Source organism: Armigeres subalbatus, chromosome 2, assembly GCF_024139115.2.
Source record: "Armigeres subalbatus isolate Guangzhou_Male chromosome 2, GZ_Asu_2, whole genome shotgun sequence".
Classification (NCBI taxonomy): Eukaryota; Metazoa; Arthropoda; class Insecta; order Diptera; family Culicidae; genus Armigeres; species Armigeres subalbatus.
Window position 1 is genome coordinate 126,345,409 of NC_085140.1, and position 20,633 is coordinate 126,366,041.

Genomic DNA, 20,633 nt, shown 5'->3' on the forward strand with positions numbered 1-20,633 from the left:
GTGGGATCCTTTTTCGATCAATTCTAACTTTTTATTGGGTATCCAACAAAACAGTTTCTCGAAGCGTCGATGGGCGTGTGGTGTGAACGCACGCCTCCTAATCACGATGTCCATGGTTCGAACCCGGGTTACACTTTTTTTTAACAAACTGAAAATATTTCATAAGATTGTCGTATGAAATGCATTCCATAAGAGAATCGTATGAAAATCAATACATTTTCTTGTGGTGAAATTTCAAAAGAGAAACGTATGATGTTCTTACGACCAGTATCCTCAGTGATAAGCGGTAACAACGAAGTGTGTGTAAAACTGCGGTTTACAGGATTCTCTTCCATAAAACCGAGTACCCATAGTTGGTAAGTACAAGAAAATGCTTCTTGTTTGAGATGTATGTGTAGTGGGGCCACGTCGAAGAAAACTTCGAGAGCAGCCGTGGGAGTTGAAGAGAACGCACCAGTCATTGCCATTAGGTACATCCTTTGAAGATGGCCTAATTTAGACTGAATTGTCCTCACTTCCTCCTTTTGCCACCACACAAGACATCCATAAGCCAAAATTGGTTATGTAAATCCATTTGACATATTTGGGTTTAAGACCCCAAGTTTTACCAAAGGTTCGTCGGCATTAGCCGAAAGCCATACACGCCTTAACTCAGTCCAGGAAAGCTTTGAGTCCAAAATTAGACCCACATACTTTACTTGATCGGCAAAGACCTAGGCGACGAATACAGGATCACGATTGGAAGCTTGGAACATGGAATTGCAAGTCGCTAGGTTTCGCAGGTTGCGACAGGATGATCTACGATGAATTACATCCCCGCAACTTCGACGTCGTGGCGCTGCAGGAGATTTGCTGGACAGGACAGAAAGTGTGGAAAAGCGGGCATCGAGCGGCTACCTTCTACCAAAGCTGTGGCACCACCAACGAGCTGGGAACCGGCTTCATAGTGCTGGGTAAGATGCGCCAACGCGTGATTGGGTGGCAGCCAATCAACGCAAGGATGTGCAAGCTGAGGATTAAAGGCCGTTTCTTCAACTATAGCATCATCAACGTGCACTGCCCACACGAAGGGAGACCCGACGACGAGAAAGAAGCGTTCTACGCACAGCTGGAGCAGATATACGATGGATGCCCACTGCGGGACGTCAAAATCGTCATCGGTGACATGAACGCACAGGTAGGAAGGGAGGAAATGTATAGACCGGTCATCGGACCGGATAGTCTGCACACCGTATCGAATGACAACGGCCAACGGTGCATAAACTTCGCAGCCTCCCGCGGAATGGTAGTCCGAAGCACCTTCTTTCCCCGCAAAAATATCCACAAGGCCACATGGAGATCACCTAACCAAGACACGGAAAACCAAATCGACCACGTTCTAATCGACGGTAAATTCTTCTCCGACATCACGAACGTCCGCACTTACCGCAGTGCGAATATTGAATCCGACCACTACCTCGTTGCAGTATGCCTGCGCTCAAAACTCTCGACGGTGTACAACACGCGTCGAAGTCGGACGCCGCGGCTTAACATTGGGCGGCTACAAGACGGTAGACTAGCCCAAGAATACGCGCAGCAGCTTGAAGATGGCTGGAGAGATATTCGATCCGCCATTGGTAGCACCGCAACCGCTGCACTTGGCACGGTGCCCCCGGATCAGAGAAACGACTGGTATGACGGCGAATGTGAGCAGTTAGTGGAAGAGAAGAATGCAGCATGGGCGAGATTGCTGCAACACCACACGAGAGCGAACGAGGCACGATATAAACAGGCGCGGAACAGACGAAACTCGATTTTCCGGAGGAAAAAGCGCCAGCAGGAAGATCGAGACCGTGAAGAAACGGAGCAACTGTACCGCGCTAATAACACACGAAAGTTCTATGAGAAGTTAAACCGTTCACGTAAGGGCCACGTGCCACAGCCCGATATGTGTAAGGACATAAACGGAAACCTTCTTACGAACGAGCGTGAGGTGATCCAAAGGTGGCGGCAGCACTACGAAGAACACCTGAATGGCGATGTGGCAGACGAAGATGGCGGTATGGTGATGGACCTGGGAGAACGCGCGCAGGACTTAATTCTACCGGCTCCGGATCTCCAGGAAATCCAGGAGGAGATTGGCCGGCTCAAGAACAACAAAGCCCCTGGGGTTGACCAACTACCAGGAGAGCTATTTAAACACGGTGGTGAGGCACTGGCTAGAGCGCTGCACTGGGTCATTACCAAGATTTGGGAGGAGGAAGTTTTGCCGCAGGAGTGGATGGAAGGTGTCGTGTGTCCCATCTACAAAAAGGGCGATAAGCTGGATTGTAGCAACTACCGCGCAATCACATTGCTGAACGCCGCCTACAAGGTACTCTCCCAAATTTTATGCCGTCGACTAGCACCAACTGCAAGGGAGTTCGTGGGGCAGTACCAGGCGGGTTTTATGGGCGAACGCTCCACCACGGACCAGGTGTTCGCCATTCGCCAAGTACTTCAGAAATGCCGCGAATACAACGTGCCCACACATCATCTATTCATCGACTTCAAAGCCGCATATGATACAATCGATCGGGACCAGCTATGGCAGCTAATGCACGAACACGGTTTTCCGGATAAACTGACACGGTTGATCAAAGCGACGATGGATCGGGTGATGTGCGTAGTTCGAGTTTCAGGGGCATTCTCGAGTCCCTTCGAAACCCGCAGAGGGTTACGGCAAGGTGATGGTCTTTCGTGTTTGCTATTCAACATCGCTTTGGAAGGTGTAATACGAAGAGCAGGGATTAACACGAGTGGTACAATTTTCAATAAGTCCGTCCAGCTATTTGGCTTCGCCGACGACATAGATATTATGGCACGTAACTTTGAGAAGATGGAGAAGCCTACATCAGACTGAAGAGGGAAGCTAAGCGGATCGGACTAGTCATCAACACGTCGAAGACGAAGTACATGATAGGAAGAGGTTCAAGAGAAGACAATGTGAGCCACCCACCGCGAGTTTGCATCGGTGGTGACGAAATCGAGGTGGTAGAAGAATTTGTGTACTTGGGCTCACTGGTGACTGCCGAAAATGACACCAGCAGAGAAATTCGGAGACGCATAGTGGCTGGAAATCGTACGTACTTTGGACTCCGCAAGACGCTCCGATCGAATAGAGTTCGCCGCCGTACCAAACTGACAATCTACAAAACGCTAATTAGACCGGTAGTCCTCTACGGACACGAGACCTGGACGATGCTCGTGGATTACCAACGCGCACTTGGAGTTTTCGAAAGGAAAGTGCTGCGTACCATCTATGGTGGGGTGCAGATGGCAGACGGTACGTGGAGGAGGCGAATGAACCACGAATTGCATCAGCTGTTGGGAGAACCATCCATCGTTCACACCGCGAAAATCGGACGACTGCGATGGGCCGGGCACGTAGCCAGAATGTCGGACAGTAACCCGGTGAAAATGGTTCTCGACAACGATCCGACGGGCACAAGAAGGCGAGGTGCGCAGCGGGCAAGGTGGATCGATCAGGTGGAAGATGACTTGCGGACCCTCCGTAGACTGCGTGGTTGGCGACGTGTAGCCATGGACCGAGCCGAATGGAGAAGACTCTTATATACCGCACAGGCCACTTCGGCCTTAGTCTGAATAAATAAATAAATAAATACTTTACTTGATCAGTTACATTAATTTCAGGGGTCTACTACGAAAGGCCGAATCACGAATGGCCGAATTACAAAAGGCCGAAAGCAAAAAAGGCCGAAACCACAAAAGACCGAAAGCACAAAAGGTCGAATTAACACAATGCTGCTTTTATTGGGGAATCGGTAAGCTTTTATTGGGGAATCGGTAAAAATCAGTGTCGATTGGAATTTACTAAGTTTTCAGCTCGGCCAAAAAGACCACACAAAAGTCGGCCAACCTACCCCACGGCCACGAGATGTTTTCGAGAACGATCACAATTTACAAACACAAAAGTGAGGCTTCCCTATAAACCTTAATACCGTTTTTTAGGATTTTTAATACCCTTTCTAGTGCACCACGTTTTTAGAAATCTGATGAATATTGATTCGAGTTACAAATATGACATTACCTTAACATAAATTTACTCACTTGCGCCAAAATAGCAAAAAACGTGGTCCTAAGCAAATAGAAACTCTAAAATAAGGTACAGTGGGGCAAGTGGGTAAAGGAAATCGTATAATTCATGTTCATCAAGTCATAAAAGTTGAAGATAATATTGAAATTGATCATATTTATGACATAACGAATCATCTATCCAATCTTTATATGCCTGCGAACAAGATCTTTGAAAAATACTTTTAGGATATGTGATAACTAAAACACGCGGTCTTACTTTTCGTGGTTTTACACTTATTTTATTTTTACGTCTGCGCGTGTCGGTTGCCGGATTAGAAGTGATACAGGAGGTACTTTCCAGATAATACAAAAAGGTGGGACTTTTGACATACATAATACACTGAACAAAATAATCGGATTGGGAAACACACTTTTTGGAAACAACACATAATTGAAAGAAATACAGATTATAATAAAACACGGAAACGGAATACTACAACTCGGCCACTCCTGACTACTGATCGACTCGATCAATTGGGCCTTTCGCTCTCGATTGATAACATAGCAACAAACATGAACTACATTATATTTAACAAGTGTCGCTTTACTTATCAGTGCATCCCCTTTTCAGAAGGTGTCCTCCAATCTGCCCATCTCTTGATTCGGGCTGCCTCGATTATACGTTGGGATATTTGACAATTCTCGATGTCTCGAATAACATAACGGTCGTTAGGAAGTACTTTATGTATACGATATGGTCCCTTATACTTAGGGATAAACTTCTTGTTAGTTCCAATGGTAGTATCGACGTTCCGTATTACAACATATTCACCTTCTTGAAAGACATTTGGCGCTGTGTCAGTTCTTTCATATAAAGCGGAACTCTTACTCTGAGAGTCTTCAATGTGACGACAAGCAGCGTCACGTAATGCATGTAAATCCCGAGCTGCATTTGAATCTGACCTATCTTCCAAATACTCAGACAGATTATCTACTTCCCTTCCTCGTTGACCAACTCCAAGCAAGAGGACCGAAGGGGTTTGGTGAGTGCTAGAATGAACAGAATTATTCAACGCGTATTCCACCTTGGTTAACATTTTACTCCAATTAGCGTGCTGAACTGGTTCAGAAACTTTCCCTAGCATAGTCTTAAGTACACGATTAACACGTTCCACCTGACCGTTTGCCTGAGCTGAAGCTGTAGCCACCTTTACGTGTTCCACATTGTTTTCCAACACGAATGCTCCGAATTCCAATGATGTAAAACACGATCCACGGTCACTGATAATCCTACGAGGTCGACTGTAACATTCAAAGTACTTATCCAAACAAGCACACACTTCTTTCGTACTGGTAGAATTGACAGGGTACAGCTTAACGTATTTCGTGAAAGCATCAACAACAACTAGTATGTGCTTCCTTTTAGACGCAATAGACGGAAGGGGTCCGAAATGGTCAATGTGAATCGTGTCAAACGGAACAGGTTTCTTCGGAATGCTGTGCAGCATGCGACCACCATCGGATTTTGAATCGGAATACGTAATACAGCGGACACAATTTTTAACGTAATTTTCGACCTTATTCTTAAGTTTCGGAAACCAATAATGCATTTTCAGTTGATCTGCAGTTTTTGTTATACCCATATGACATAACTTCTCATGGACGTTCCGAATAATGTGAGTTTCCATTTCAGCTGGGACATAAAATGAGAGTTTTCCATCCACGAGTGAACGATAAACCAACCCGTCATCCAGAGTAAAACTTTTAACAGGTCCCTTTTCGAGTTCTTCTCTTAACTTGAGGATTGTTGAGTCACGTCCTTGAGCCAATTGCAATTGAAAATCAATATCATCTGGGCTGATAGCGGAAACGATCTGATCGGGATTGTTGGGAATACGACTTAAAGCATCAACATGGTTCATTAGTTTACCGTTACGGTGCTGAATGACATAGTGGTAATTTTCCAACTCTAAAGCCCATCTCGCGATTGTGGCATTGATAGATTTCCTGTTTAGAGTCATAGCCAGAGAATTACAGTCTGTAATAATTCGGAAAGGAATGCCTTCTAAGTAAATTCGGAACTTTCGCAAAGAATAGATAATAGCCAGTGTTTCTAGTTTAAAACTATGGTAGCGTGACTCCGCGGAGGTAGTCCGTTTCGAAAAATATGCAACTGGATGCATCTTACCATCGTCTTGCTTCTGCATCAAGATGCCACCAAATCCTTCTGAACTAGCATCACAGTGTAGTTCAGTGTCTCGCGATGGGTTGTAAAGTGCCAGAATAGGAGCCGAAACCAACTTTTCACGTAATGTAATGAAAGCATGTTTGCACTTATCATCAAACTCAAAATCTACACCTGGTTTTATTAAATTACGTAATGGTAATGAGATGGCAGAAAAAGACGAAACGAATCGACGGAAGTATGAAAACAGCCCAAGACATTTGCTCAATTCTTTAACGTTAGTCGGAAATGGCAAGCTTCTGATAGCTTCCAAGTGCGTATTATTAGGACGTATACCCTTATGGCTCACTGTGAAGCCCAATAGTTCGATTTCCGTAAAACAAAACTGACATTTTTTTAGTTTGATCTCTAAACGGAACTCGGCCAACCTACGGAGAACTCTTCCTAATAGTTCATAATGTTCAGCAATCGTATCAGTGGCCAACGTCACGTCGTCCATATAAACCACAACAGAACCATCCTTAATGAATGGTTCTAGAACCATATTTATGAAGCGCTGAAACACTGCTGGGGCATTCCGCAATCCAAAAGGCATTTTGACATATTCGTATTGTCCTCCCGGAGTCACGAAAGCTGTAAATGGAACAGAATCAGGTGACATATTTACTTGATGGAATCCACTTTTTAAATCCAGGACGGAGAAATACTTTTTTCCTTCCAGTCATTAATGAGTGGAATAGGGTAGCTGTCCCGGACAGTTATTTTGTTCAATGACCGATAATCAACACACATGCGCCGCTCACCAGATTTCTTCGTTCGTAACACAATCGGAAAGGAATACGGGGAGTTACTGGGTCGGATTACACCAGCCGATAGTAAATCTTCAACAATATGAACCACTTCAACTCTGTCAGCATACGAGAGACGCCGCGGACCATAACTAATCGGAATGTCGGAAGTCAATTTTAGTTTCATTTCATACGAGTGTTGGGTTTCCGGAATAGTACTCACATTTAGATAATTTTGTTTAATAATCTCTAGAAGCTCGTATTGAACTTGCTCCTCCAATTTTGGATTGATATTAATTTCATCATCGAGTTCAATAGCGTAAATGTCTGGAACAGCAAGGTTGTCAGAATTGTCTTTACAAAGATGAGTCACACAGGTGGGACAACTTCTCATGAAGTTCAAAGATCTTCGGGACATATCGTATACACAATGTAATTTGTTATCCAAAATTTGTATTTCGTTTTTATTTTTTATTTCAATTTTGTATTTATTTGAACGTGTATTAAACAAGATAATGCCAAAGGCTTTTAAAAATGCCCGTCCCAGTAAAATGGGATGGATCATAAAATGATCAGGAACAACATAGAACTTTAACTGCTCAGAATGAGACCCATACGTAACATAAGCCGGAATGACAGCATACGTACATAACGGAAAATTCCCAATACTACGGAATCCTGAGAACTTTTCATCGACTGGAATTAGCTCAATGGGCACTGCGGAACGTTTAACCAGATTGATCGGACTACCCGTGTCAAAAAGAGAAATAAAAGTTCTTAGGGGATGCACTTTTTTGTCAGATAAGAAAGCAACACTTACCAAGTTCAATTCGGAGAGAGCAGCACTCAGTTGCTCCTTGTTATGGTCTGCTGATTTGCCCCGGCGGAAATCATCTACCAATGCCACCTCGTCCTTGTTGCGTGGCGCTGGTTTAGGGCAGTTCCTGATGACATGTTCGCCGGAACCACAACGGAAACATGAGCCTGGCTCCCGGCGAGGCTCCGTACAACGAGCGGAAATGTGTCCTTTGCCGGAACAGTTGTAGCAACGTAATTCGGAATCGGAAACTTTCTTAATCTGCGGTTTGATACTTCCGGAATTTGAAGAGGATGACGTTGCACGAGTCGCACTGGTACGTATTTCGCGAAGCTGCGTATACCGTCGTGCTAGTTGTTTTAGTTCCATCAAATCCTTGGCTGGGTAAAGTACGGAAATATCAGCAGATCGATCACGGAATCCATCGACGATCATTTGCACTGTTTGAGCTTCGTCAATTGCAGCACGCGAAGCAATCTCCTGCATCTTTAGGATGTAGCCCATCACCGATGTCTTGCAACTGGAGAAAGTGGTTTTCCTGAGCCGGTCGATGATTTCTGTCACCGTGAATGTGTGGCCGAAGTTTAGAAGAAAACTGTTACGAAATTGAGCGTACGTGATAGAACGGTCCACACGCAGAAACCATTCGGCTTCTGTACCCGGTCCCATTAGCTGCGAATACACTTCAGCCGGAAAGTAGCATCTCCTCCCACTGAATCGCATGCTCTTTCAAAGTCGTCCAACCATCTCTCGGGAACATACGAATCACTACCGGTAAACAATGGCACAAGGCACATTACATCCTGGAACTCCGGTGGTCGAACAAACGGCTCGTTGCGAGCTAGTTCTCGACGCAAATCTGCAATTTGCTTCTTCTTCTTTAGAATCCGAATCTCCTCATCTAATGCCTCCTCCTCGTCACCATCCGATCCAGATGGACCTTCTTCTTGTTCCTCGTCCTTTTCCTCCGGATCATTTGCGACCTGATTAGCCGGATGGCTGTCGTACAAAACACGTAGGTGCCGAATGGTCGCCGTTGCTGGAATATCGACTTCATGCTCCTGCAGCCACTCAAGGAGCTCCTCCTTGTTCATCCGCATGGCCATCGTGAGCGTCAAAAAATCTTCGATCCCACTTCTGAGGATGTGATAACTAAAACACGCGGTCTTACTTTTCGTGGTTTTACACTTATTTTATTTTTACGTCTGCGCGTGTCGTGACATGTGGGGTAAGTGAAAAAATGATTTTAAAAGAGGATTTTTCAATATAAGAACACATTTTCTGTTCATATATTTCATGCAAATGATAATTATACTGAATAGAGCATAACTGTGATCTGTTGTGGTGCTTTTTGACACTTCATGAAAGTCAAAGGGCACTAGAGTGCCTCCATTAAATGATTTTTATATTTTTTGTTTTCTTTACTTGAATTTTTTGAGATCTAATATCTCATCTCCATTTGTGTCTAACACTACTTTCTATTTCAGGTTTATAGTAAGATAATGAACCTTGGCGATAATGCAGAGAAATTATCTTTGAAATATTCATCAAACCTAGAATCATATTGTGTTTCATTAACAATCCACTTATGATTTCAGTAGAAGAGTCTACATTACCAAATAAATAAATTTTATAAATTTCAACTAAATAAATCATAATTGTTGATATATTTGCAATAGTAGTGATTCTTTCATTTAAGCTATATAAATAATATTTTTTCACAAATTATTTATCAAACTTGGATTATTTAAAACAATGACACGCTTGGCACTTTGGGTTCCTGATTTAGTAAGACCACGTATCACTGTAATAACCAAAAGCCTTCAAATGAGTTCGAATTGGTATCATTTGTTTATATACGCTTAATAGAAATTATTTGTGTTTGGAAAAATAGAGAAATGCATTCAGTGTCGGAAAATTTTCACTTGCCCCACCCATGGTAAAAAACAGGCAAAGCAATAAAATATTTTTCTCAAAATTTATGATGTTCATATCAATATATTTCGACGAAAGATTCTTCTACGGAAGAGTTGAATTGTTTCGGTTAAATTCAAGAGTTTATTGTAATTTTGTTTTCAATTTTCAATTTTAAATTAATCATATTTATTTTGTTTACAGATTTCTGCGCTACCACCAGGACTGTGGTCAGGACATAAACGATCGATTCATTCAAATATTCCGAGACCCGGTAAAGACTCCGCTTCGAAACGTCCGCCTCCGAAATAGCACAATCACCAATGAGGGCATGCGCATACTGCTGCGGCACAAGCTTAACTCACTCTCGATGTGGTACTGCAACAAAATCACGACGGCCTCATGGAACATTCTGATCGAAAACTGCAGGCAGTTGCGTTCGCTTGAGCTGGGCCGATTCGTGGACATGCTGAAGCACAGCGAACCGAACGAGAAGACGCCGATAGACTTCCAGCTGGTTCTGCCAAAGTTGCGCCAGCTGATTCTCAATGGGGTTGTCCTGCAGCCGTCGATCCACTTTGGGTAAATACCATTTAATTGTTTGAGCCTAAATTGGTTAGTGGTATTCACGCTCCCACTTTTTTACTAAGGCACCTTTCGGAATTAACGTACCTTGATCTGACGGCATGCATATTTGCCGAGTTCAGCCTGAAAGCGTTGATCGATTTACCGAGGCTTAAGGCCCTGATCCTGTTCAACGTTTGGCCTCTAGATCATGAGTTTCCAACTTTGTGTAAGCTCAAGAACTTGGAAACTTTAGATCTGTCTGTTTCGAGGGCGAACGTGGATGGAAATTATCTCACCCCCAATAAGGTAAGTAGTCAAATTCTGTCAGCTTTCGCCTCTTATTTAAAATACCCTGATCTATTTGTTATTTTAAGCTACTGGCAAATTTAGTCGAGAACCTTCCCCGGTTACGACATCTGGATATATCCGGTACCAATTTGGCGGGCGATGGAGTAGCGATGAAGACGAACACCGCCGCTAGTAGCTCGGATATTCCAGGTCTGGCTAGTCGAGCCGATCATCCGCTGGAATTTCTTGGTCTGTACTATACGGCACATTCGGCCTGCAAGTGGCATGATATTCCGGCTCTTAAGGTAAGTCGTGATCAATATTTCACAAGTGAACTTGGTTAACATCCATTCATTTACGACAGATCGCGGGTGAGGCAACCGAAGACCAAATTCTGGTAGCGGCATCCGTTTATCAGGATCGACATGAACTACTGACTAAAGTACTAAATGATCTCTACCATCTGTTGCGGTTTGAAACCTGCAAGCAAATACACAAAGCGCTGGACGTAGTGCTGACCGCCATGGATAAGCACACTCGAGTCAAGAATATTCAAATTAGTGGCAGGTAAGGGTCTATCGGATGATGTAATTGAAAAATGATGATAACCGCAAGATATTTCCATATTTTAGTGCCACGCTTTTTTATATAGTCAAAGGGAGAGATAAAATTCAATTTGGTGTTCCTCTGAAGAACCACATCATTCACACCCTACTGAATGGAATGTCAACTCATCTCACAGACGATACGATGATGCGCAACGGATGTCTCACACTGTGTCAGTTCAATATCCCAATGGATGTGGTAAGTTCTTTTTCATTATAATTTTTTGTGGGGAGCATTATCATTATTGTAAATTCAGCATCAGCTGCTCTTATATTAAGGAAATTTATATTAAGAGTTAGGTATGGGTAAATAATATACCCTGGTTTTACCTATCCTGGTCAAATGTGAGCATAAAAGGTGATAAAAAAACCTAAACTAAAACCAATCAAAGCCGTTGATTCTCATAATACGGAAAATAACCACGTTATTCATGTCTACCCTATGTTTCTTCATAGTTATTCGAATACGAACGCTTGGTGCGTATTCTTCTGCACGGCGTATCCTATCGAGAACAGGAAGGATTTGTTCAGCGGATTGCGATCTATCTTCTGAATTCGCTTGCTTGCCAGGTCGACGGAAGTCAGAAAATGTTCCTCGGCGACTTGGGTGCAATCTCGGTAACCTTACCTATGGAATAGGAAATTCTTATTTCGAAGTAATAATTTTACTCTTTTTACAGACTATGTTGAACCTGATCAGTGATCGGCTATCTCGTAAGATCTTCGACGATGTAATGGAGGTGGCGTGGTCAACCATGTGGAACGTTACGGATGAGACGGCCAAAAATTGTGAAAGGTTCCTAGATGGTCGAGGAATGGAGTATTTCCTCGGCTGTTTGAAGGTAAGCTGGAGAGAAAAATTAAATTATGTTATTGAACGGTACTCAGTATGTTTGTATTTCAGTTTTTCCCAGAAAAGGATGAACTGTTGCGGAACATGATGGGGCTGTTAGGAAATGTGGCAGAAGTGAAAGAACTACGCCCTCGGCTAATGACTCCGGAATTCATCACCGAGTTTGCCGATTTGTTGGATTCTTCCAGTGATGGAATTGAGGTAGGTGATAATCATTACTACATGTCCAAGAAGACAGTGAATTTTCCACTTGGAAAATTTGTAGATTTTAGAATTGAAGAAATCTATCAATTGACTCACGTCCGTGTCGATGTGACCGAACATGTAGGGGAAAGTGGGGCAAGATGGCCATCCTAAGCGGTAACCCTTGTAAAATAGTGACACTCCTTTAAATTCTGCTGATTTGTCCATGAAACACCTTTATGATGACCCGTCTTTGACATAAGTATCAATAAACACTGATTAATGACGTTTCAGTATTTTATAATCTGGTTTTAAAAAAGGTGTTTTTATGATGTCTATATTTACCATATGGGGCAATATGACCACTCCCTCGGGGCAAGACGAGCATGGACCAAAAACTATATCAAAAGTGTGTTAAATTTATTAAGAATAGGGGACACATTTCTTGCACTTCTATGGATTATGTTCAAATGATGCTTCGCTTAAAAATGTCGTATTTCATGTTGATTTCTTGACAACTGGCACTACGACAATATCAGAATTTGCCTAACACTATTTTTACTGTTAAAACCATATCCTTTGTTTTAAATCATCTCTGATTCACGCAGAAACTATTTTGAACATTATTTAAATGCATTCAAGGGTTAGGCGACTCATAATCCTGGAGATAACCATATTCCTATACAGTTGGCAATACCGCCCCAAGCCGACGTATATCCAAAGATTTATATCCTATCGAACCTAATTACTGTGAATCTCCTCAAATTATTATTGTATATAGACTATACTACCGTTCTACGCATAATTGTCCCATGTACATAGGAAATCCCAGCAAACATGGGACAAATATGCGTATGACGGCAGTATAGTTATTAAAAGCTTCGGTAAATATCAATTTGTCCTGAAAATTAGTAATTTAGGCTTCAATTGTTAAATTATGTAACTAGAAAATTATAAGAAAATTCGAATTTCAACTAAACCATCTTCAAATCAATATTACAAAAACAAGTGAGACTGTCAAAGTGCGTTTCCAGTTGTGTAGCCCTTTTACATTATTGTGAACCATCCCTTGTAATAATAATGTGAATATAATGCTCACTCAAAGCATAATTAACGTTGGCTGTCTTACCCCATATGGCCATCTTACCCCACTTTCCCCTACATGGGTATGAAATAACAAAAAAAAACACTTTTTATTTCATTTTGAGTCATTAAAGTAGAAGTCTATTTTTTGTCAATTTAAAAATGACGGGGTAAGATGGGTCAAACAGCGGGGCAAGATGGGTCACCTTTAAATTTTGCAATTAATATTGTTTTTATTCCCAATATTGAATTACACACAGATAGATGGCTTTATTGCCAATGATTTTATTGAATACAAAGGAATTTTTAAGCCTTGGATGAAGAAATGGCTCTACATTTAAAAATGTCTGCAAACTCTTATGAAAACAAACCGTCTGAGTATTGCTTTCTTAAAGACAAAAATAGACATTAGCCAAAACAAATTAACATCATTATGTCAAAAGTAACCTTAAAATAATTAAACCAGCAATGGAAAATATGTTTTGAATACGAACTAGGGTAAGGGAGGTATTTTGGACCACCAATTCGGCGGCTCATATTTTGGACCACTGAGTGCAAATTCCTCTTGGTGGTCCAAAATAAGAGCCTCCGTAAGGGTGGTCCAAAATACATCCTTTACCCTATGCCCTTCAGTGTGTGCTGACCCATCTTGCCCCATTTTTAAGTTCATGTTAGAATGTCTAATTTTCGATCAAATTTATTTATTTCAACACAGTTAGTACAACATCACCTACATTACTTATAATACTTTCACTAAGTTACTAAAAAAGTTTAAATTTTACATTGCTCGACGAGATTACCTACACGTTTTATAGAAAGTGTGTTTCTCATAAGAAACAATGCTGAAAAATATTTTACCTTGCCATACCCTACCAAAATAAATTTTTATCATTAATTGCATATTATTCGGCAACTCGGCCGTACGAAAACCATTTTTTTTTGTTAAATTTATTAAAATTTTTATCATCAAATCGAGTGACAATGAAGTAGAACCAAATTATTCCTCCTACAAAGTCATAATATCCACATTCAAATGTACACGATGCTCGAAAACGACCCTGACCCATCTTACCCCGTGACCCATCTTGAACCGCCTAACCCTACCGTTCAAATTATCGGGGGTTCACGGTAGAATCATTACTGCAAAAGATCGTGATCGTCATAAGACAGAGAGCAAAGTGCTTTTTTCTGTCTCAGGCGACCAAATGAAAGTATCGTGGGTTTTTCGATCAACTTCACATGAAAAGCAGTCATGAAAGGATGTTATGCTTTGTTTCGATCACGAGATTGAGAAGGGCATATATGTAAACATCGCGTGACAACTCATTGAAATTGGGAAAATGCAGTACTGAATAGAATACAGACGATTCTTTTTTTTTTAACATGGGGGGTGCGAGGCGTGTGTAAAAAATCCGTGTAACAAAAATGTGTTTTATTTCGAGAACCCATGTAAAAAAATCCGTTTTATTTCGAGAAATCGTGCAAAAAACCATCCGTGTTATTTCAAGAATCCGTGTAAGAAAGTTGTGTAATAAAATCCGTGTAAAAAAGAATCGGATGTGCTAGGTTGAAAGCCAAGTTCCAGTTGGAATGTAAAGGAGTTACCAAATTGCAAAAAAAAAATGTTAGCGACAAATATATTTAATGTGAAGAATTTTCTAAGTGTAGATGATCATTTCTTTTAAAGTACGCATAACGCAAAAGAATAAATGAATCTTTTTTTAAAGCAATTGCCCGTAAAATAACGATAGAGTAAATTATACCTTTTTTATAGTTACGTATTTGTTAGGAATAAGGCAGATGGGTACATGATTCCTTCATTTATATCACTAGTTTGCCCAGAATTAGGCAAAAGAGTAAATTATTCATTCGGAAGAATACATGTGCTCAGAATAAGGTAAAAAGAAAAGAAAAGATTTCTCGTGTAAAGCATGCGTTTGTCTGATATTTTATAATTATTTTAATTTTGTGCCAAGTGGCCCTAGAAGCATTGTGAATAATTCTCGTTTTTATGCCAAATGGTCTCTATGTTAAATGGCCCCTGGCTAATCAAGTCGTTATGCCAAACGGCTTTATGTCAAACGGCAGTATGTCAAGTGGGGTAGCCCCAAAAACAAGCACATGAAGTATCGTATTGGACAAAAAAGTTGATAACAAGATTTACGGTGCTGTTAGCAGTGCAGTGTAACAGTCACTTACAGGCATATCAGCAGATATGATCGAAATTCGCAAAATAGTATTATTACTATGTGACATAGGTAAAGAGAGCTTTTAATTATTGCAGGTTAGCTACAATGCTGCTGGTGTATTGGCGCATATTGCCTCTGACGGAGCAGCAGCTTGGACAATAGTTAGTCCAACTCGGGAAGCGGTTTTGATCCGCATGGTGGAGGCCATCGAACGTTGGGACTTGGGCGCTGAGCGTAACATCAACTACCGTAGCTTCGAGCCAATCCTCGGACTGATCCGCTGTTATCACACACCCGCATGTCAGCACTGGGGCGTCTGGGCTCTCGCCAATCTAACCAAAGTGAGTATAGTTTCTTCATTCGAATACTGTATTTCGTATTCGATTATTAATTTTTCTTCGAATAGGTATATCCAGCGAAATACTGTCGCCTTGTTGAGCGTGAATGTGGGATAGAGTTACTGCAATCGTTGATAGATCACCCACAGCCATATGAAAGATTGAAGGAACTGGCGGAGATGGTTTTGCGGCATTGTCAAACCTTTACCGACACTCTGGATCAATGCAGAAAAATGGAGCTGGACGGCTAGGAAAAATGTTAATTGATTCCAGATGGTCCGATAAGCCTCGTCTTGTATAGTACCACGTTGTTTCTACATAGTTTTATCTGAAGAGATTTGATAACAACACAAATACTGCAAAAACCAACATGCGGTGCTTCTAATGCAAGAAACCGCATTTTCAATGCTCAAATCTCATATAAAGAAGTACTGGTGGTTTTATGTTGGACATCATTATTCGCTTGTTTGTAACTAGAACTAAAAAGGTAAATTATAAACCCTTTCTGACGTTTGTGTAAAAAATATGTTTTATTAAAGCCTATATTAGAGAAACGCGAATAGAAAATTGACAAAACTGCTACCAATAGTCTGCATTCTAGATCGGCTCGAGATAACTATTCAAAGGTTTCGTAGCAGAAAGCTCCCATGCTGCTATTTATGGTGTTCTTTCTACATTCTTTATCACAGGTGATTCAGTAGTCATCCTTCTAGATAGCGATTTCAGTTCTCACTAGTTGCAGTGGCCTATGCCACGAATGCGATCTTTGCAGGGAATGCCTTTTTTTATTCTATTGAAAAAAACGACATACCATGCATTTCAGCTGTTTTCGATTTTTGATCCAAAGTTTTGAAGCAGGTATGGGAAAAATCAAATTTTCAAAAAATCGAGGATGATCAAAACTCATTCGCGATATTACTTTTAAATTATCAAGTGATAAAAACTCTCCAGCAGCGATCGTTTAAAAATTGTATCTTGAATTGAAGCATTTACCGTTACATTTTGAGCTATTTTCCCTTACTACCATGAAACTATAACGCTAAATAGAAGATATAACGGGACTGTTGACAATTAGCTGATATTAGTAAAGCTTAATGTTTGAATGAAAATTCTGTGTTTATTATCGTTTAAGTACAAAATTTGAGAAGTTGTCGCCGACTGATGATGATTCAGCATTCTGTTTGGCTGCAGTTTTTCGCCAGTTCGACTGACTTTTCAAGGGTATAATACACCCCTGAAATAATGATAATTCCAGCGCTGTTTTCTATAGAAATTGGTCATGTATGATGATCAAAACCTAAATGTTTAGGGATTAATCATATTTTGGACATATTTTGGCTTTGAAGCAAAATATGTTACCTAATCTTATCGCCAGAAATCGAGATTTTGATCTTCAAGGATAACCTTTTTTATGGAAATCAGCCCTGGCGTTATAATTACGTATTTCTGGAAGTCTACTCAGGAGAGGGCGGTACGGTCCCAGTTATTATTTTTATTTTGCCAAGGTATAGATTACCGTGCAAATTTGTCATAGTACCAAAATACCCTTGAACGCCCAATTGTAATTATATAAGTTTCGACCCTAATCTTAATTTTGCATTCAGTCGTTATCGTTATCAACCACTTCGTTGGATTTTTATAGAAATGTCAGTTGATTGTTGCTCTCTCAATCAAAAATCAACAACACGGTTCTCCACGTAATCGATTGGGTAAATAGCGTAAATAGGCGTAATAGTCTTCGATGATTGGGTCTATTCTTGGAGTAGAGTCTGACATAAAATAAGATGATTTCAATTAGGTACTCTCACGTGAATCGGGACTCGGGAGTATTCGATTATTCCCACTTCATTAATGTAATCTCATTTTACCGTGATTGAAATATGGAAAAGAAATCTGTTTGAAATTCTTTCCAGAGGAACTATTAATTGAACCGTTTGTTAGAGAAACTGCATTTGTTTTGGCCAAAATGAGATTTTTATATTTCCCGAATCTTCGTTCGCATTTAAATGAATTACTTACTATGGTAGTTTGATTATACCATCGAGATTTATAGGTAACCATATTGTTTAAATGAGGACAAAATGCCTGTTGAAAATGTATAAGGACTGTTCTGTTTATTGAGAGGACACTTTTACATGCCGATATAAAACAGACAGATTGGTCAATTTTGATGGAGTTTGCTTCATCGTATATTATAATACACTGTCAATCAACTGTAATTTCTGAATAGAGATAAATCAGTTTGAATTCAACAAATTGGCGCTTTTTTCAAAGCTTCTCGAACTTTGAGTAAAAATAACAGATTTTTTTTATAAGCAAAATTGACAGTTTGTAAACAAATGTAAATCGGCATGTTAACAAAATCATCAAGAAGATCGGAAAGAAACACACTGTCAATGATTTGTCAATGTCCACAAAAAGTAGAGCCTGTGGCAGCCCGAAAACGGAATTTAAACGGTTAGAGCTGTTGAAAATTTAATAAATTGAGATTGTTATCAATATCTCAAATTTCTGAGTTATACTTGTTTTGTTGATAATTGTATTTCATTTCTGAGAGGTCAGATAATATATTCAAAAAAAAAAACAAATTTCTAAAAAGATAGATGGTTTAAAAAACATCGACAATACAAAGTGTCCTCTTTATAAAATGAACAGTTCGCATGTCGAATTAACATAGTTTATGTCTTAATAGTAAATATTTCAAGGCGCATTTTTCAAAAGAATTTCAGTTCGCAGTGTATCGCAGTTTATTCCTAGTAAAAGCAGTTTACTCAATAATTGGAGGAGATGATATAAGGCCAATAATGAATCTATGACAAAAGATCGAAAGAAAAAAGATTAAAAGGAAAAAAGATTGAAAGAAGATTGTCTTATTTGACGTTTTGATCGGTTCAACGTTATGTCCTTTCGAGCTTATGTCCCTTTCGACCTTTCGTCCTTCTCGACCATTTGTCCCTTCGACATTTTGTCTTTCGCCCTTTTGTCCCTAACCCGCCAATAAAAGCTTATGTATTTGAATGAACATTGTAGTTCTAAATAAGACTACATATTTTCTCTTCAATGTCGATATATTTTCTAATGAATGTCCAAGATACATCATTTACCCTAATTAACTAAACTTTTTTCTCTTTCCATCATGCCAGCGATTATTCTGTACTGAGCGATTGATGGTGATTGGATGACATTCGGAAACTGAGCGTTTTTCAAAAAAAATAAAACTAAATAAAAAAATAAATACACTTTTGTATGTGATGCAAAATAACAGACAGGCATATCCCTTCCTTAGCTCAGCAGTAAGATGCGAGGCTGGAATGCAATAACTTGACAAAAATCTCGAATTTTCTGGGCACAATAGTGTTATAAAAGCCTATCACATAATTGAAAGCAAAGGTGTAGGATTTCCAATTCAGAGATGGAGAGTTCAAATCTCGAATTTCCGAATTGGAAGCATTCTCGACTCCCTGGGCATAATGACTTGCCACACAAGATAAATACTTAACAATGCAATTGGCGGGCATAGAAAAGGTTTCAATTGGATCCTAAAATGAAGAATCGATATTTGATTTGCTTTCAGGGATCGATGAAGCCAATCATCCTTAACGCATCAATTTTTTTTCGACCCAGAAGTCGTTTCTTTCGACTGTTTAATTTGATATTTAAAAATAAATATATCTTGTTTGCTTACAAAATTAGGTGGTATAGGTAATATCTGCCATGAATCGCATATTTGTCCCATATGAATATTAAACCTTGCAAAGATGGGACAGATATGCGATTCACGGCAGATATGGTTTCAAAATTGCTAGAGCGTTTCAACTTTTAACAATTGTTGCCTTTTCAGCAACACAACTTTCTCAGCCGCCCAAAACTTGTCTTGACTTGTCTCGAACAAAAACAGGCCAAGTTCCAGTTGGTATGTAGAGCCATAAAAGAAGAAGTTTTCAAAGTGAATAACGGAGATGAAATTTCATTTACACATTACCAAGTAATAAAACTCGTAATGGGCTTTCGAATGATATACGAATGCAAAAATAGTAATTCAACTTAGAAACGAGTATGTTCATAAGCTGCAAAAATGTTCCGGTGGGTGATGTAATGTGTACTATGGACATTTGCCTTTACGTTATTAACCCGTTGGAGGTTATGCAAAATTTGTATTTGATTTAAAAAAAATCTTCGCAGATAATAACTGGGAAAGTGCCTTATGAACACGGAGCTGTGAGCTGCCATGTGACTTAATTGTCAGATAGCTTGAACTTCTTTTCCATGCACAGGAGGTTGTGTGCTCAATTCCACGACCATTCCTTTCCAATTTTCGAGTTCAATTTCAAAATAAAAAATTGTTAAAAATTGATTTACTGTAATATCTTTATTAGAGAGCTTTTCAGTCGGAGACTCAAATTGATTTAACATCTAACTAATGGAAACGATTTTCATACAAATATCTTACGCTTTTACCATCTACATAATTACGTGAGCAGCTTAATGTTCATCATAGATAGAAGAAAGCTAAACTTGTTAGGTACACTTCAGTGTCCCAACATTATAGATGCACTGCAAAAATACCCAGCCCTAGTACACAGATTCCACTTTTATCAAGTCTCTTTAGTAAGAACATTATTTAGACAAAGTGGCTTACGAAATACTGATACATGCATAGTAATGAAGTGAAGATTTGTAACGAAACTTCGTGTTTAGCAAACAAAAAACAAACTAAACTAAAAAAAATAAAATGCTGATCGAACATGTCCATTATATGCAATCTTC

At 40.0% G+C, this 20,633-nt stretch overlaps 2 protein-coding genes across 6 annotated transcripts in view; one reads left to right on the forward strand and one right to left on the reverse strand.

The window, feature by feature from the left end:
• The window catches only part of LOC134210822 (protein zer-1 homolog), a 45,342-nt gene extending 25,846 nt beyond the window's left edge, over positions 1–19,496 (forward strand). For 4 of the 5 annotated variants that reach the window (XM_062687127.1, XM_062687128.1, XM_062687129.1 and 1 more), the window contains exons 3-12: positions 9,965–10,342; positions 10,411–10,633; positions 10,702–10,920; positions 10,980–11,182; positions 11,248–11,419; positions 11,677–11,838; positions 11,901–12,062; positions 12,125–12,274; positions 15,624–15,869; positions 15,935–19,496. In XM_062687127.1, coding sequence (XP_062543111.1) covers positions 9,965–10,342; positions 10,411–10,633; positions 10,702–10,920; positions 10,980–11,182; positions 11,248–11,419; positions 11,677–11,838; positions 11,901–12,062; positions 12,125–12,274; positions 15,624–15,869; positions 15,935–16,117 — 2,098 coding nt within the window. In that variant the 3' untranslated portion in view covers positions 16,118–19,496. The remainder of the gene's footprint in view (positions 1–9,964; positions 10,343–10,410; positions 10,634–10,701; positions 10,921–10,979; positions 11,183–11,247; positions 11,420–11,676; positions 11,839–11,900; positions 12,063–12,124; positions 12,275–15,623; positions 15,870–15,934) is intronic. The other variant, XR_009978868.1, reaches the window with a different exon arrangement.
• LOC134215083 (uncharacterized) lies at positions 7,533–9,052 on the reverse strand. The gene is made up of 2 exons (XM_062694333.1): positions 7,850–9,052; positions 7,533–7,775 (listed from the first exon to the last, which is right to left on the reverse strand). The coding sequence occupies exons 1-2, from the start codon at positions 8,567–8,569 to the stop codon at positions 7,758–7,760; spliced, it is 738 nt and encodes a 245-aa protein (XP_062550317.1). The 5' UTR covers positions 8,570–9,052; the 3' UTR covers positions 7,533–7,757.
• Positions 19,497–20,633: the final 1,137 nt, after the last annotated feature.